The sequence below is a fragment of the Solea senegalensis genome, linkage group LG8 (genome assembly GCF_019176455.1).
Source record: "Solea senegalensis isolate Sse05_10M linkage group LG8, IFAPA_SoseM_1, whole genome shotgun sequence".
Lineage (NCBI taxonomy): Eukaryota > Metazoa > Chordata > Actinopteri > Pleuronectiformes > Soleidae > Solea > Solea senegalensis.
Window position 1 is genome coordinate 24,416,339 of NC_058028.1, and position 19,146 is coordinate 24,435,484.

The 19,146-nt window shown below is 45.1% G+C and overlaps 1 protein-coding gene across 6 annotated transcripts; it reads left to right on the forward strand.

Moving 5' to 3' along the window:
- Positions 1-9,183: 9,183 nt before the first annotated feature.
- thy1 (Thy-1 cell surface antigen) lies at positions 9,184-17,682 on the forward strand. Of its 6 annotated transcripts, none has more exons than XR_006360912.1 (4): positions 9,184-9,343; positions 9,420-10,459; positions 10,807-10,846; positions 16,535-17,682. XR_006360912.1 is itself a non-coding variant. In XM_044032583.1 (4 exons), exon 3 carries the CDS (start codon positions 12,095-12,097, stop codon positions 16,235-16,237), a length of 4,143 nt encoding a protein of 1,380 aa, XP_043888518.1. In that variant the 5' UTR covers positions 9,184-9,343; positions 9,420-9,488; positions 10,807-12,094; the 3' UTR covers positions 16,238-16,458; positions 16,535-17,682. The 6 variants fall into 6 exon arrangements, 4 of the variants coding, with proteins under 4 accessions (XP_043888518.1, XP_043888516.1, XP_043888517.1 ...); XM_044032583.1 differs by having other exon boundaries at positions 9,420-9,488; positions 10,807-16,458; XM_044032581.1 differs by lacking the exon at positions 9,184-9,343 and having other exon boundaries at positions 10,348-10,459; positions 10,807-16,458; positions 16,535-16,603; positions 16,682-17,682.
- The last annotated feature ends 1,464 nt before the right edge of the window (positions 17,683-19,146 follow it).

The window sequence follows — 19,146 nt, forward strand, 5'->3', positions numbered from 1 at the left end:
GTTCTTTGTTTTTCACATTTCATAAAGAGAGAACAAGAGAGAGTCATTTCATGTTTGCCGTCCATATAAAGTAATATTTGTATCATTAGGGCCCATTACAACTAAAAAACGGACGATTTGAGGGTATGATCATTGTGAAGCCAAATACTGTCCTTCCATTTTGTAAAACCTCTGTGTGTCACTGTTTTGTCCGAAATAGAATGTGTGTTTATTCATGACAGATGTTAAAACTGCATGCAGAAAAACCAAAAAAACCAAACCCTGAATAGTCTCCACTCCTCCCTAGATTAATTTTACAGCTTTGCTCATTTATCATCAACAAGGAGGAGTTACACAAGGGCAAATACATTTTAACTCAACCACAAAACGCTAGTATACAAACAGTCTTCTGGAGCGACCTTTAATTGGCACAGGCATTTTCTGCAGACTGTGAGTCACCATGTATACTCCAGTTCACATGCAGCATGAAGGATATACTGTACAGCATCTAAGTGTGCGTTAACAGCAGCATTCTGAATCGGCTGTTGTCTTTTTTAATCAGAGCAAAATGCACTGTGAAAGCTTTGAGGAAATGAAATCACCAAAATAAAAGAAATACTGTGTCTGATCATTATTCACAATTATTGTGATTGTTTGAATAATCAATATGAAAGGATTACAAGCTATTTGGCCTGGTGAAACATGACAGAAGTTATACAACACAGGAATGACACAGTGACAGCGTGAGCAGGATGAGACTTAACAGGATCTCTCTGCTCACCAGGCAGCAGACTAAACATGTTGAGGCCCATGTTGCCTCATCATCCACTGAGTGATTTGCCCTGCAGGGAAACTACAGTGGGGTCATTGTGTTGTGTAGTTTTTTTTCTTTCTTTTTAATATAGTCACGTATATAGTCACTGCCTGTAGATTTAAGACTATTACAATTATCACTTTTACAAAGATGAAATCCAGATACACATCTTCACAATATCCATCACCATTCAGTTTGTAATATTGTGTTATCTGTTTTCACGCTGCAATAACCTTTTTTTTTCATTTCCAAATGTAAAACAGCATCCATTTTTTCGAGCGCTGTCAAAGTTAACGCGTTAACCTTTGCGATTAAAACAGAGCTCAAGTTTGTTTACTTCTGGTGGATCCAATCTGACCTCTGACATGAAAGCCCGGAATTATCCACGCGGAACAGTCACGCGGAACAGTCACTTGATTGAAGTTAGTCAGAGAGGAGAGGGAAGGTTTCATTTTAAGAAGCTGAGTGATGGAACCATCGATAAAACAAAAGTTACCTGGGTGCCACGGCACAATTTAGTGACAAATCATTGCCTAATTGCTGTGACCTGCGCAGAGGAATTACTCCACACTGCCAACGAGTGGAAAGTAAGTGGCAAACTAACAACTCTAGGCACCGATAGTGTCTTTAACATGCTGAGACTTCCATTTGAACACCTACCCTGTGTGGCTGACTGTGCTTTCACTCTTTCGTTCCCCCTTGGTGCTTTCATCCTCTCTCTCACTCTATCTCTCAGTTTCTAAGGACATTCTCAGGTGGATTCTGTGGTTGTGATGTTAACACATGTTCTTGTTGCACACAGGATGGCAGCCATCCATGTTGAGCCTTTATTTTAAGATGACCTGGTTGGCACTTGATTGTCTCTTTGAAATCACATAGTTCTATGTTAAAAAGAAAGACACACTTAAACAATGGTGTCTGATTATTCATTCATTTAGTCATTAGAAGAAAAGCAAACTTTTAATCACGATTAATCTAGATTAATATATTTCAAAATGATTTTTTTAAACTAATGACAGCCCTAATCTTTTCCCTGCTGTTCCTTGACATATAGTCGTTATCTGCAGCGCTAATACATGCTTGTATTTAGCTCTATTTTACTCCCACTCCTCCCACACAGGAAGGAGAGCATTTTACCACCAAGTGGAAACCAACTTCAGGAGCCGCGATGGAACGTCCCCACAGCACTCCCTGAAGTCAATTGAGATCCCAGGCTCCAAGCTTAAGAAGACTCTCACGGCAAAGCGGTCAGAACGTTTGGCTCTGGAGGAAGGATCGGGTGTGTGCCATCACCTCAAAATATTCTGGGCTTAAAGGAATGAAATGTCAGCTGACTGCAGGATAATCAGCCATTCACCAACTGGCACTGTTAGAGGTATGTCAGGCAGAGATGCTCAGGAGGTGGAATCGACTGTGGTTCCATCAAGTGGCAGACTTCTTTCCATTTGAAGTAAAACGTTGATGTTGTACAGTATGTCGTTTAGGTTCACCAGATCCAAGGGAACAACCATTAACCACAACCTGATAAACTTGTTGTATTTACGTGCAGTGATGTGCGTGTGATTCATGGCTGATGACAAATATATGAACCCAACAAGAGCCTTATTTACTATTTATGTACCTTACACACACGTTGGTCATTTTACATTTATAGTGGAGAGAGAGGGCTAGAGAGAGAGGGTCTTTACGCTGCACCCTCCAAGAACAGCAGCATCAAGCACTTGTTGGGGTCACGTTTGCCTTTTCACTGCAGTTTTGTGTCCAATCAGCAAGACTAAATATGTCACACACATTCATTAAAGATAATAGCCAGACTGTGGAAAGTCTGGATGTAGAATAAACATGTCTGTCAACATTATATTGGCGACTTACAGAGAGACAGCAGCAGGCGCGCATGCAAATGTATTGGAATCCTACAGAAAATGAGTGATTTACTTTTCATGATGACGTGAAGGAGCCTCACCTGACCACATGTGATCATCATACTTCATCCTCACCAACATTTCAACATTTCACTCTGGGATAGATGCAAGAAACAACGTAGATCAATATGGATGAATTGTTTTGGTAAAGATGTAGGTGTACCCACGTTTGTGGTGTGGCTTTTTAAAGAGGCCATAGCATGGTCCTATCTCACTTATATGTGAGATATGGAGGTGTAGTTACAAACATGAAGTCGTTTTTTTTGGTCGCTACAAACAAGCAGATGTAAATGTCTCGTCACTGACGCTCTTGTCAGCCGTGCTGTTTCAGACCAAAACCACACCCAAAGAACACGGACTGTCTTGGGATTGGCCAGTTACCTGGAAGTGATGTAATTAGTACGGCAGCTCTCCCTCTGGAAAGGCGGATGCACCGCTAGCAATTATCAAGTGAGTCTGACCCAGAGTCAGAAGACACTGTGACAAGTGAAAGACTGCTGCAGGACGCCTGAAGCTTGGATAACGTTGTGGTTACCGAGATGTTAAACACACATGCAAATGAAACACAAGCGTAGCGTGTAGCTTAGCGTGTAGCCGGCTATTGCTAATGCTAAACGACAAAACAAGCACACAGAGACAGTTATGTACGTATTGTTGGCACTGCTCCTTCCTTTAGGTGAAGTTTGGTGCTGTGTCCTGCTTTATAGCTACTTTCAACCTTAGGAGAAGAAGAAGAACTCTCGTTGTAGCTGCTGAACATATCGGTTCATAACGAGAGTAGTTCTTCTTCTGCGGTTGAAAGTACGTCACCGGATGTGCCCGGACTCTAGTGCCCCGATTAGGAGGCACTGCTGTTCAGAGGAGTGGTGAAATTCGCCAGTGACGTAACTAGTCAACGGAAGTGCCGTTCCGCTTCTTAGAGCTCCGGAAAACAATCAAACCCTGCGCTCTCAGCAGTGGCTGATCTGATTGTTATGAACTTTTAGGGCTTCATAAATCAGGTAATGACATAGATACACACAAAAACGCACTCCCGGGCTGTCCTCTTTAAAACAGATGCAGAGAAAATGCAGGTGAATCTGCTGTAGTGCTGCGTCATGATGCAGAATAGAGTTTTCAGACTGAAGACAGAAATCTGATTAGAAATGCATTTCAAACCACCTGTAAATGTAGTTTAGGTTTGAATCAGATATTTTGTTTTGCTGCCCAGCTTTACAGGTTTTTCCATGGCAGTTTACAATGCCAAAGAGACACACATGCCCCATGTGTGTGCCCCGGGTGGCCATCGTCTTAAAATCCATACATGCCAAGGTGCTCAGATGTACTTTGTTGCAGGATGCCAAGTCTGAATGGCAGCTTACATTTTCCTTCTCAGGAAAGGTAACACAACAGTCGAGGCTAAGTTCCGCCAGGGAAACCTCATCAGGCTTGGCATAATTCCGGGTGTTGTTTTTCATGTGTGGTTTCAAGGAAATGTGATAGACCTTGAAAGCTCTGATGGACAGAGGGGACACATAGCTTCAAGCAGCCTGTGAACACTCTGAGATAATGTAACATGAAATCACCCATTTCACAGTCTGCTGCATCAGCCTGGTGGCTCTGAGGATGTGGCAACAAAAAGGGAGATGAAAAAAAACCTGACAACCACTGAAAAATATTTTCCCTCAGTATGACCAGGCCTTGGGCAGGTGAGTGCATGCATACATGTGAACGGCTCAAGTCCTGCACAGATTGAATTCCCCGCAGCCCCCAAAACAACCCCCATCCTCATCTTCACTGTCTGACTGAGCCGTGTTCTCTGCCAGGCCTGAAGTCATCTATACCCTCATGGTGGTTTATCCTAGGACTGAGACACACCAGAGGGAAACAGTGCCCTGAATGAGCAGCAGTGTTCCATGAGGTCAAGCAAGGCAAGCAGGGTTTTTATTCATTAAATATTTATTCTTTATAATTTATGTGCATTTTCCAGGTTAGCACGGTATTTATTTTGAGGTAACTGTAAGATTATATGTCAAAGCATTGGAGAACTCACACCCTGTGTCCCAGAGTCCTGTCTGGGTCCATCTTGACGTATAAGGCCCAGTTCACACAAAGGGGAGAATGTATTTCTGTCTATTTTGGTCTTTAAACACACAAACTGTGGGTTTGACAAGTAAAAGGTTATTTTTTGCTTGTAGTACTGTTTGCTGGTGTTTCCCTGTTAGACGTCAGTGTGTGACGTCACCTTTTCTTTACACACACACACACACACAGACATACATACTTTATATATATATATATATATATATATATATATATACATATATATACATATACTCTAATAATAATAATAATAATGAGTTTTATTTGTAATGCACTTTATATTGAACAAACAATCTCAAGTGCTACATACATAAAAAAAAATTAAACTTAAAAAGCTTTATTAAAAAATAAAATAAAATATATGTATATATATGTATATCTATATATCTATATATGTGTATATCTATATATATATAAAGTATGTATGTCTGTGTCATATACAGTACTGTGCAGAAGTCTTAGACCACCATTAGATTTGTTGTTTTAGCAATGCTATAATGACAAAAGATGATATTTATTTCTATTTCACTTTACTGGAACACATCCAGAAAATATGTATGCAGTTATTTGTTGAAATTTGTTGAAATGCATTTTTTTGTTGAAAAAAACAAAACAAACAGGTGTCAAGCATTTAGCGTGATCTACCCTTACACTTGAACAATAACACAGCTCTGTTAATACTGGAGTGGAACCTTAATTAATGTTACTGGTAAATCCTGTGTTTGTCCTACTATTTCATTTGAAGAAATATCTGCAGTAAAAAACGTCTACTACGCCAGGTTTATTCAACACATGCTTGAGCGTTACATACACATGTTGCATGAGTTCAACTCATTGACAGCTCGCTAATATAGACCAGCTTTAAGTCGCATCACTTCATTCCAAATTCCAATGATCACAGAATTTGACAGACAGAAAAAAACAACAGAGCTGATGGTGCCTGAAACTTTTGCACATGTATTTATATAGATGGCCATTCAGGGGACGACATGTTGTAGGCACTTCTGCATTGGCTCAATCTCTCGATCAGGAGACGATTTTTCCTCTGCCAAGGAGGTTATTTTTCTTGGATGTGCGTTTGTCTGCCTGTGAGCGGCATAACCCATCGCCCTGTGGAGGTACGTACAAGGGAACGCAGTCCTTCTGAATCATTTATTAATCTTTTGGCAGACACAGAATGTGGAAAGTACCACAGGAACCCGGGGAAAGGGGACAGTCGATGAGCTAAGGGACAGGGGGGATTTTGAACCCCCATGTCCTTCTAGCTTTTCTCATGGACTGTCTACTCGCTTTATTTATTTATTGAAAGCGTTGATCAAACTTCTTTCCTTTGTATTTGCTGTAACATTGTGTCAAATATAGAAATAAACCTTTCAGCCAACAGGCTCGTTGTCGACTGGAGGCGTGGCCGCTTGAACATAACTTAAAAAATATGTCATATCTGAAAAATGTTTTTCCCTGCAAACGTCTGGAATGGTGAAGGAAAAAAAGGCGCATAACTCGTGGAGCATGTCTGCCAAAATAAAATATCAGTCATTAATTATGCTCGTCTGGGGTCTCGTTTTAGATATGGCTCTGACTGTGAGTTCTTCAATGCAAAACAGGATTTCGTGTGTCAGAACGGTTTGAACTATGAGGTAAAATAATCCAAGTCTGACAGAAGGTAAAAAAAAAAAGTTGGCAAACACTAAATAGAAAACATTAACAACTGTTCACTTTATCTGGGATAATTTAAACATCACACCCAGACAGTATGTGTCCGGACACATTCTCAGTCTCACACATACATTTCATTTCCTCTGCATTTGTGCACCGTAGCTGCTCGGTCTTTGCAACATGTCAACACATCCTGAAACACGTGTATAAGTAGCTAGTTTACTTGTGCGGCTGTAAACAGCGTAAGTGGAGCCGTGTGGTGAAAAGAAGCGGACGCTTCCTGAGGTTTCAGCACAGTGACATGTGGAACAGCTGCAGCAACCTGATGTTGGGGTTTGACTCCGTGGTGGCTCCAGAAAATGAAACTTGTGTGAAAATAGTTATCATCACACTTGTGTGTCTGTCTTTTTTATTTCTTTAACACAGTCACGGGAGGAGTTTTTGGACATCATCTCAAAACACACACATTTGTCGTGACCTGTTACATTAACTCACAATGGATACACACACACACACACACACACACACACACAGCCAGGGGCTGAAATGTGATCCTCAATACAGATTATTGACAGAGACAGGAAGTGGCTTGTGCAGTCTACAGACAGTGTGTGATGAATGATAGCTGCTGCCTTCATCACCAGTCTCAACAAGTGATTTCTCTAATGGGACACTGACTCATTAACGATAGCATCAGAACCCATGTTGACCTCGTTCCTTCGACGTTTCACTGCTGCTTATCTGCTCCAGTTCACTCCTCATTGACACGTGGATGCTCTCAGGTCAGCGAGAGACTCTCTTTAAGATATTTTTTAGACCTTAACCCCACTGAGAATCTTTGAGATGTGCTGGAGAAGGTCTGACTCTCCCATCATCAATACAAGATCTTGGTGAAAAATGAATGCAACACTGGACTGGAAATAAATCTTCTGACATTGTATATTGAAATTCAAGAGATATATTAAAATGTAATGAGATAGAAATATAATAGATAGAGTTATAGTTGGACTTTGAAATGACAAGAGAATAACACCATCACAGAGGCCTAATGTTTTCCAACACTGACATGAGTTCAATTAACAGAAACAAATTTATTTCGACATTTCGACCCATCAAGTTATTCAGTGAGTGCATAACCTCTAAAGTTCTGGGCCACATGCCACTACAAAGAATACGTTCAATCTACTTGCTGAATATGAAATCATAATCTGATTTACACATGTCACATCATACAACGTGTGGTTGACTTTCAAAGCCTCAGTTATGCAACAGTTCCACTGACTCATGGAGTTGGCAGGAGATTATATTAGGGACTTTTAGGGGATCATCCCACAAGCTCCTAGTGTAAGTGAACAACGCCAGTTTACCCAAAGGCATACATTCAGCCTCTAATATATGTTTATGGTTGCTCTGTGCTTCAATTGAACGTCTTGAATACACCTATAAAGCTGCATGTACGTGTTGCCAAGTCCAAAGTCTAAATCAGAAACAGTTGTGTTATGTTGTCTAAATCTGATATCACATCCCTTTATAAACCAGCAGGTTTCAATGTTAAAGTATACTTTACTGCATGTGCTTTTGAATTTTATTGTTGGTACTGCACATACAGAACATGTATGTACATATATATATATATATACATGCTGTTCTATATGGTGCTGGACACTAGTGCACTACCTCATTTCCCCCACATACAGAGGAATGTTGAGTCCCAGGCTTGGAGGCACTGTGGCATCGTCCAGTGCAGCTGTGGAAGTCTGTGCCAGTGGCTCTGCTACCCATCCGTCATGGAGGAGTTATACGCCAACAGCTGACTGTGCAACACACGTCGCCATGGAGATCAATCTCCACCACACATTCGCACATTCATATGAAAAACCTGACAGGACAGTGACGTCACTGTAAGAAATGATGGAACATAACAGCGGAGTTGGCCTGGTTTGTACAGAACAGGAAAATCCACGACCATCAGCCCACAGTTTGTGCTGCATGTTCTTCAGTAGTACATCTACTGTACATGAAAAGCATATGTGAATCGAATTCATGTTAATGTCTCCCATGCTTCTAAATCCAGTGGCATACATCGTGTAGCCTGCAATACCGACACAGATCTGTAGAAGCAAATGTGATTTATTAAACTATATATTCACCAATCTGCATTTATTGGACGTTTTCAGTTGAAACTACTGTCGTCTAAATATCAGCTGATAAATGTTTCCATGTTGTAGACAATAAAGTTTAGTTTAAGAATAGATTAATAACAACAAAATGAATGGAATAAAAAAGACATCTGGTCATAAAATCTTACGCACATTATAATCCCTTTATCCCACACCAACTAAACACAATCGTTCACAAATGTGTGCGATGGTTTACGTGTGTGTGTGTACAACTTTACTTTGACAGTATCCATTTTCTCTAGCATGAAATTACAGGGAAGTTTGAACATGTAATTATATCTTTTGGAAGGTTATTTCACTGACTTATGGCCAGAAAAGATGATTTCCCAAATGCAGTTTTGTTATAATTTTGTAATATTTCAATATCCCCTGACAGCTGACCTGAGCGTAACAAATCTTTTCAAAGGAGCAGCAGCATTATGAATGATTTTAGAGAGTAAAGAGACATTATCACATTGTTATAATCTAAAATATTATATTTCGTGGGTTTACAACATTGGTGGCATTTATGTTTTTAACGTGAATTATTATACAATCAACATAATGTAGTGGTATGAGGCACCACTGATTTATTTGGTTTGACTGCACTCCGGCCGCTCTGCCTCATTAGCCAATCACTGCGCTTACCGAGGGAAGAAAAGTAGGCTGTGTCCCTCCTCCTGATCTCTCGCTCCCGGGTCGTTGTATGTGCCGCTAGCATCCGAGCACAGGTAAGCACAGATGGCCCTGCTGTTTTGTGTATATTCGCCCGTGTTTCATTCAATTAAAACCGTCATTCTCTGATAGATCCGGCGTCTTCACCGCGGTCGAGCCGATCGTTCGTGGGCGGTGTTTATTGCTGCAACCAGAGCATTGGTGAGTGATGACAGGCTTATGTTGTTTGCTGCTGTAGCCAGGGGCTAAGCTCCTCTTCCGCTCCTCTCCCTCTAACAGTCTGCTGGTTGTGTGCTGCATGGTGGCTGTCTTCCCTGCCACGACTGATCTCTTCACCCCTCTCCCTCTTTGGACGGGATGCTAATGCACCCGGACTTATAACTGTAACTGTAACGCTAAGGCTAGCACTAAAGCTAACGCTAGCGCTAACGCCAACGCCAGGTGTAAACACAGCTGATTAACTACGGCTATTTGGCCGCTGCTTCGCCGCTGCTTCGCCGCTGTTTCGCCGCTGCTTCGCCGCTGTTCTGCCGCTCTGTGACTGTTGCTCCGACGGCCTGGTTCCGATCCGGTCGACCGCCTGTGGTCAACCTGTTTACCGTTGCTACGTGTGATTGCATTGTGTGTGCGTGTATGTGTGACTGTAACTCGTACTGGATGCTACGAGTCTGCCCGAACTCTCAGTCACTCGCTATAAGATTGTGAACTGTGTGTGTGTGTGTGTGTGTGTGTTTTAAGTGTAATCCGGCAAGGTTTGGTTGAATTGTTTATTTATTTACTCTTTGTTTAATGGTTGAACTTATGTTAATATGATTCATTTGAGTTAAAACTGTCAAACTGGTTAATTGTTGAGTTTATCTCTGGCCAGAGACTCTTTTGTTTCTTGTGTTTGGTTGATTTATTACTATAATTTAACATTTTTCAGTTTATCAATTGATCATTTACATTTGGTTCCTTAAATTTGAGCCCGTTTAATTGTGTTTTCCTCTCCCCTTAGCGCTGAAGGCCGACGGTGGTGGTGGTGGTTCTCCTGGGTGGTGGTGGTCCTGTGTGCTGTGTGATCCCTTTTTAAGATTTTCTTTGTTTACACGTCACCTTTTGCTGTGTGTGTGTGGGGTGTCCTCCTTTTTCTTTTGGATGTCACTTCCCCTACCAAACCCCTCCTCCAGCCGGTAAGCCTCAGACTACATCCCCTTTTTATTTGGGCTCTCTTTTCTTTTTTTGTTACAGTGTCAATCTCATGATTGTTTTAATAATAAATCGTTAGTATGATCATTGAACTCCGTCTCATTCCCTCCCTGAGTAAACGAACCTGAGTGTCTTTTTGTTCTGAAGGTACTTGTCGACCTTTACTACTGGTCCTTGGCCAGAACCCAAGGTGGCGTTGTCGGTATTTGGTGTATAGCATAGTAATAACCCTCGTGTCGCCACAAACCTGGCGTTGTCGGAAGGATACACTCAGTGGAGGTAGAGACGTGTGTTCTATGTTTTCTATGTTTTTTTGCCTTTTGATTTTCAGATTGCCGTGTGTGTATGGATGGCAGCTTGACGAACCAGCGGTGAGCGTATTGTTTTTCTCTTTGAAGTAGTGGCTCTAGCATTCTATTTAGCTGTAGTTGTAACTGTATCAAAATGGAAGGAGAGCTACAAGAGTTGAGGGATTTGGTGGCACAATTGAGGGCAGAGAATGACAGATTGCAGCTGGAGCAGGCTGTTCCCGTGCCTGGTCCTAGTGCTGCACCTGCTATTCCTGCTGAACCTCTCCTCACACCGTCCACTTCTACCGCTCATGTAACCGAGCGACTGGTCCTTGTACCCAGAGATAGAAAGTGCCCAGCGTTTAGGGGTAGATCAGGTATAGGGCTAGATGAGTGGATTGAGGAAGCTCAGGCTTGCATGAGGGCTCGCCACCTGTCCACACTTGATCAGGCATTCTTTCTTTTTGACCATTTAGAGGGAGAGGCGCGTGAAGAAATAAAATATCGCTCGACTGCTGATAGAAGTGACCCAGCCAAAATTATTGTGGTATTGCGAGAGCTGTATGGTTGCACTGATTCGTACGTTGCCTTACAGGAGGCGTTTTTCTCGAGGCGACAACAGGATGGGGAGACTCTGCAAGAGTTCTCCCTCGCGTTAATGAGTTTGATGTCTGTGGTGAAGCAAAGTGCTCCAAGCGAGATGTTAAATGCAGATGTTCTGCTGCGCGATCAGTTTATCGAAAACGTCATTGATGGTTCCCTTCGTCGAGAATTAAAACAATTAGTACGCAGGCAGCCTACTGTCTCTCTGCTGGATGCTAGGGCGGAGGCAATTAGGTGGGAGCGAGAGGGATTACCAGGGGGTGTGCGTGGCCGGAGCCACTCAGTTCCTTTGTTGATGGGCTTGCAGTGTGGCGTCCAGACTGCTTCTTTAGTGGCTAGTCCACCCCAGGCTTCAGAGTTGCAGGAGGTGAAACAAATGTTGAAGCTCCAACAGGAACAGCTTAAACATCTTACTGAAACTCTTGCTCAGCTGCAGATCAGTCAGCAGCGTAACTATTCTTACCGTGATCCGGTAATCTGCCGGCGGTGTCAACAGCCTGGCCACTTTGCCAGGGAGTGCAGAGGAGAGCGTGTCCCTCCTCAACCTTCAGTGTCTGCTTCCAGCCGACCAGTCTCTCGGCGGGATCCAGCTCAGCATTCGGGAAACTAGCGCCCGTCGAACTGCGGAGTCAAAGTTCGGGGGGAGTTGCCACTGGCTCACCTGTCTTGTGGGGGGATCGGAGAGAAGCTAAGCTAATCAGCACTTGTCCACACCTGGATGTGGTTATGGGGGGAGTAACAGTTCCTTGTTTAGTGGACACTGGGTCCATGGTGTCCACGGTCAGAGAAAGCTTTTTTCGGCAATACTTTGAGACTTGGGACCAAGAGAAACTTAAATCTTGCCATTGGCTTCAGCTTCAAGCTGCCAATGGATTGCCCATCCCATACCTCGGTTACTTGGAACTCGAAGTCGAGCTCTGTGGTAGGATTTTGCCAGGGTGTGGGTTATTGGTGGTCAAGGACCCTCCAGCTGATGCATCTCCTCCTGCCCCGGGTGTCTTGGGGATGAACATTTTACGAAGGTGCTACAGCACCTTGTTTGGGCAACATGGCTCTGCCCTGTTTAAGTTAGCCACCGTCACTGAAGCACCAAAGTCAGTGGTGCAGGCATTGCAGAGGTGCCATCAAGCCTCTCTGACTTCCTCTTCTGATGCTATTGGCAAGGTTAAGCTGCGAGGCAAGAAAGCTTTCCGCATCTTTGGTGGCACCATGCAGCTCGTTCCAGCCACCTGTTCTGCACAGCATTCTGGGACTACTGTGCTCTTTGAGCCCTTAGATCGGGGTCTCCCCGCTGGACTGCTTGCATCTCCAGCACTGGTTCGAGTTGAGGGAGGTACTGTGTATATACCTGTTGTGAATGTGGGAACATCTGATGTGCTGCTTTACCCTCGTACAGAGGTTGGTGCATTGCGTGAAGTTTGTGTGGTGAGCTTACCTTCTGGTATTGAGGAGGTTCCATCTTATCTGGCCACCGTTGCATCCCAAGCTGTGGTTCCCACACTGCAAGACCAAATAGATGTGGTTGATCTATCTGCTTTGCCAGCCGAAGAACAGAAGGAAGCCAGACATCTTCTTTGGAAATATGCTTCTGTCTTTTCCGCTCACGATGGAGACCTGGGGTGCACCAACCTGATAGCACATGAAATACCTCTTCTTGACGACACTCCCATCCGTCAACGCTATCGACGTATTCCGCCATCAGAATACGAAGTGGTCAAGGAGCACATTAATCAGTTGCTTGGTGCACAGGTTATCAGGGAAAGTTGTAGTCCGTTTGCTTCGCCGATTGTGCTGGTTAAAAAGAAGGATGGTAGTCTGCGCTTGTGCGTAGACTATCGGCAGCTTAACCACCGCACTCGAAAAGATGCATTTCCTCTCCCTCGGATTGAGGAGTCGTTGGATGCACTCACAGGAGCCCAATGGTTTTCCACTCTGGATTTAGCCAGTGGCTACAATCAGGTCCCAGTGGCAGAGGCTGACCGACCCAAGACAGCGTTTTGCACTCCTTTCGGACTCTTTGAATGGAACCGCATGCCCTTTGGGTTGTGTAATGCGCCCAGCACTTTCCAGCGACTTATGCAGCGTGTTTTTGGAGATCAGCAGTGTCAGTCGCTGCTCTTGTACCTGGATGACATTGTTGTTTTCTCATCTTCCTTTCGACAACATCTTGAGAGACTGGAAGTGGTACTGCAGCGCTTACAACACGAGGGCCTGAAGGCCAAGTTGTCAAAGTGCTCCTTTTTCCAACAGGAGGTGCGTTACTTGGGCCACATTATTTCGGCCGAAGGTGTTTCCACCGACCCGAGCAAGCTTGAGGTGGTGGCCAACTGGCAGCCTCCCACCACCATCTTGGCGCTGCGGTCCTTTCTCGGGTTCGCAAGCTACTATCGTCGTTTTGTGAAAGGCTTTGCCAAGTTGGCTGCCCCTCTCCATCGCCTCGTAGCTGAACTTGTGGGGTCCAAGTCTAGACGGTCTGAACCAGTCGTGGACAAATGGACAGGAGAACATCAGCGGAGTTTTGAAGCACTAAAATCTAAGCTCACCACCGCACCTGTGCTGGCATACGCTGACTTCTCCCTTCCTTTTATCTTGGAGGTTGACGCAAGCCATGGAGGCCTGGGCGCAGTGCTTTCCCAAGAGCAAGAAGGAAAAGTGCGGCCCATAGCCTTTGCCAGTCGTAGCTTAAGGCCGACTGAACGCAATCCTGTCAATTATAGCTCCATGAAGCTGGAGTTTCTGGCACTAAAATGGGCTATGGCTGATAAATTTCGTGAATACTTGCTTGGCCACAAATGTCTTGTTTTCACAGACAATAACCCGCTTAGCCATCTATCATCGGCGAAGCTTGGAGCCCTGGAGCAGCGTTGGGCAGCCCAACTCGCGTCATTTAACTTTGAGATCCGTTACCGTTCTGGCAAGAGTAACACAAATGCAGATGCTCTGTCTCGCTTGCATCCTCCCAGAACCACGGACCTTGAGACCCTTGTCTCTGGTACATCACTTCCTCAGCCATTGCAACAGGCTCTCCAGGCCAGTGGGCCTACAGCCTATCAGGCTGCTGTTCAGGCCTTGCCTCCGCATCTGCCTGCAGATATTGGAGAACTTCAGCGAGCTGATCCTGTGACCCAGGAAGTTCTTGTGTTTTGGCGGCAGAAACGATACCCGAATTATGACGAGCGGAAGCAGTTCTCTCCACCAGCCTTGGTGCTTCTTAAGCAGTGGGAGCGATTGGTTGAACGGGCCGGATTGGTGTACCGGCAGGTCTCTCGCTCTGACGGGGGAGAACTGGTTTTCCAGGTACTTTTGCCAGCTGCTCTGAGGGACAAAGTCCTCATGGAGGTCCACCAAAATCACGGGCACCAGGGGGTGGGCAGGACTTTGGAATTGCTCAGGCAGCGGTGCTACTGGCCAGGGATGTCGTCTGATGTGAAGCGCTGGTGTCAAACCTGCGAGCGGTGTCAAGTGGCTAAGGACTCTGGGCCACCTGTTCGTAGCTTCATGGGACATCTGCTTGCTTCAGAGCCTAATGAAATCCTGGCAATGGATTTCACCATGCTTGAACCAACCCATAACGGGCTGGAGAATGTCCTTGTGCTGACAGATGTTTTCAGCAAATATACACTTGCCATTCCCACTCGTGACCAGCGTGCCTCTACAGTGGCACAAGTTCTCGTCACGGAGTGGTTTTCGAAGTTTGGTGTTCCAGCACGCATTCATTCCGATCAGGGTCGCAATTTCGAAAGTGCACTCATTCGACAGTTGTGCGGTCTTTACAACATCGAAAAATCTCGCACCACACCGTACCATCCGGCAGGTAATGGTCAGTGTGAGCGTTTTAATCGCACTCTTCATGACTTGCTGCGTACTTTGCCTCCCTCTAGAAAGCGTGACTGGCACTCCTGTCTACCTCAGATACTGTATGCCTATAACACCACACCGCATCAATCTACTGGGGAATCTCCGTTTTTCCTCATGTTTGGTCGTGAGGCAAGGCTCCCTGTTGACTTTTTGCTGGGAAGAGTGCAGGATCCTGTTGATGGGACAGTAAATGACTGGGTCCGAGAGCATCAGACCCGGTTACACGTGGCTTTTGACGGCGTCCGAGACCGGCTGAGGGAGGCAGCCCAACGCCGGAAGGAAAACCATGATCAATCTGTCCGGTCAGAACCACTGGTGGTGGGCCAGTCAGTGATTCTAAAGGAGTTTGGTTGGAAGGGTCGTCATAAGATCCAAGACAGGTGGAATCCGGTGGTGCATCGAGTGATTAGAGCTCCCCCTGGCAATGGTGCAGTGTATACAGTTGCACCAGAGGATGACCCTGCCAAAATCAAACGGGTACATCGAACGCTGCTTAAAGCCATAGTTGGGATGGCTGCTTCAGGCGACAACCCTGCTCTTCTTCCCATCCCCCTTGGCTGTCCGGCAGTGTCTGAGAGCTCATCTGACGATGAGGACTTGATGGCTGTGGTAAGGGATCCCCTTCCCCCATCACCTGAACACTCTGCTGGAGAAGCCCAACCGGCACCAGCAACACTCGTAGCTTCGACAGTCCCGTTGCACCCTGTTCTTTTGACTTCTTCAGTCTCTCCCTCTCCTGGGAGCAGTGACACCGCTGAGCTACGTGCAGTACCTTTACTCTCAGCACTTCCTGCCCACTCGACGGCACAGCCCCCTTTCCTAAGCGCCGCTCCCTTGGCCGTCCCTCATTCAGGGAATGATGAAGTTGTCCGGCGACGGACCACTCGATCTACCGCTGGACACCACTCAAACCTTCATCACTTACCCAGGCCTGCCAACGAGGTTGCTCAGGAGGGGCCTTCAGCCGTTCAGTCAAGTGCTGTGTCTGCTTTCTTTAGACCGTGGTCATAGAGTTGAGATCTTTAAGTGCATCGTCGGGTCGACGATGAAAATGGGGGGGGTGGATTGTAGTGGTATGAGGCACCACTGATTTATTTGGTTTGACTGCACTCCGGCCGCTCTGCCTCATTAGCCAATCACTGCGCTTACCGAGGGAAGAAAAGTAGGCTGTGTCCCTCCTCCTGATCTCTCGCTCCCGGGTCGTTGTATGTGCCGCTAGCATCCGAGCACAGGTAAGCACAGATGGCCCTGCTGTTTTGTGTATATTCGCCCGTGTTTCATTCAATTAAAACCGTCATTCTCTGATAGATCCGGCGTCTTCACCGCGGTCGAGCCGATCGTTCGTGGGCGGTGTTTATTGCTGCAACCAGAGCATTGGTGAGTGATGACAGGCTTATGTTGTTTGCTGCTGTAGCCAGGGGCTAAGCTCCTCTTCCGCTCCTCTCCCTCTAACAGTCTGCTGGTTGTGTGCTGCATGGTGGCTGTCTTCCCTGCCACGACTGATCTCTTCACCCCTCTCCCTCTTTGGACGGGATGCTAATGCACCCGGACTTATAACTGTAACTGTAACGCTAAGGCTAGCGCTAAAGCTAACGCTAGCGCTAACGCCAACGCCAGGTGTAAACACAGCTGATTAACTACGGCTATTTGGCCGCTGCTTCGCCGCTGCTTCGCCGCTGTTTCGCCGCTGCTTCGCCGCTGTTCTGCCGCTCTGTGACTGTTGCTCCGACGGCCTGGTTCCGATCCGGTCGACCGCCTGTGGTCAACCTGTTTACCGTTGCTACGTGTGATTGCATTGTGTGTGCGTGTATGTGTGACTGTAACTCGTACTGGATGCTACGAGTCTGCCCGAACTCTCAGTCACTCGCTATAAGATTGTGAACTGTGTGTGTGTGTGTGTGTGTGTGTTTTAAGTGTAATCCGGCAAGGTTTGGTTGAATTGTTTATTTATTTACTCTTTGTTTAATGGTTGAACTTATGTTAATATGATTCATTTGAGTTAAAACTGTCAAACTGGTTAATTGTTGAGTTTATCTCTGGCCAGAGACTCTTTTGTTTCTTGTGTTTGGTTGATTTATTACTATAATTTAACATTTTTCAGTTTATCAATTGATCATTTACATTTGGTTCCTTAAATTTGAGCCCGTTTAATTGTGTTTTCCTCTCCCCTTAGCGCTGAAGGCCGACGGTGGTGGTGGTGGTTCTCCTGGGTGGTGGTGGTCCTGTGTGCTGTGTGATCCCTTTTTAAGATTTTCTTTGTTTACACGTCACCTTTTGCTGTGTGTGTGTGGGGTGTCCTCCTTTTTCTTTTGGATGTCACTTCCCCTACCAAACCCCTCCTCCAGCCGGTAAGCCTCAGACTACATCCCCTTTTTATTTGGGCTCTCTTTTCTTTTTTTGTTACAGTGTCAATCTCATGATTGTTTTAATAATAAATCGTTAGTATGATCATTGAACTCCGTCTCATTCCCTCCCTGAGTAAACGAACCTGAGTGTCTTTTTGTTCTGAAGGTACTTGTCGACCTTTACTACTGGTCCTTGGCCAGAACCCAAGGTGGCGTTGTCGGTATTTGGTGTATAGCATAGTAATAACCCTCGTGTCGCCACAATAAGAAAAAACATCTTCTGGAAATGCCTGAATCCTGTAAGTGCACTAAATCAACCACTAAATGAGGGGAAAATGGTTCTTTAAAGACGCTGTCTCTCCTTGACTCAGGCCACAAACACGCTGGTCATCAGGCTCAGTTCAACATCTGGCTCACTGATACCTAAACATATGGAAGGGAGACGGAATTAAACACAGAGCTTGTGATAAAACCACTGATCCACAGCCACCTTCTTTATTGCCTTTAATTATGGTGTCCAAGTTAAATAAACCCATTTCTGTGGTGTGTCACAGTAACTGCAGACAGACTTTCAACGCGAGAAAGTGAAATTCGTCCTGTTCCTAGTGCAATCTATGCAATTAGATAATTCCCCAGCTATAATGCATGTGCATGTCTGTCAATGTCCTACAATGGGGTGAAAATGATCCACAAGCTTTCAAGCCCATAATATCTTCCACATGACACCAGCTATGATCTTAAGCATTGAGGCCAGTTTAGACACGTGTCATTTTTCTATGACTTATTTCTCTTATTTCACTTTGTTTGTCTCTTGGATGACGTGCACACAGGACACTGGCAACTTGCACGCTGCGTGAACTCCTGTTAAACAAGGTCTGGTCACCACATGATGAGCTTTACAGGGGTGGTAACGCAACTGCGATCTCTCTCTCACACACACACACACACACACACACAGTCATTCCAGTCATTCCGCACTGATGAGTACATCTTGATAAACACTTTGGCGACACTCGTAGGGAAAGGTCAGCGAGGCGTCACTTAGAATGTGCTAAATGATTTTCTCAGATCGAGTCCAGTGAAGAACCGAGGATGAACAGCTCATCTCTTGGCTCCGTGGATGGTGTTAACACGCGCCGCCTGGTCACATCCAGAGATCCAGTGACGTCAGTGTTTTCCACGGTTCTGCACTTGAGTGCGCTGACCTCACATCGATTTCACCACCACAAAATACGTAATAGAGGAAGGTGCTGAAAGATTGCACCTCCCTTATCCACAGCACGTCTCCCACAAGTCCCTCCAGGACATGATTCCTCATCTTCAACCTGTCATTTCAGCTGAGGATAGTTGCAGGTTTTCAATGTGACAAAGTGAGGTACTGTGTTTTGGTTTTGAAGGTACCCTCCTCCACTGGTGATAAACACTCAGTCAGTACTTTGAGTCTGTTATGTCTTGCCAAACACTACTATTCATCTTGTCATCTTTGACAATGAATTATGTGTCTTCTTTTGTGCGTAACTGATTTTCATTCCCTTTAAACTCAACAGACGGGTTTTTTAGGGGTGAAAGAAAATA

Bases quoted from the DNA above. Each gene is read 5' to 3' on its own strand.
- thy1 (XM_044032583.1), top strand. From the start codon at position 12,095: ATGGGGGGAGTAACAGTTCCTTGTTTAGTGGACACTGGGTCCATGGTG.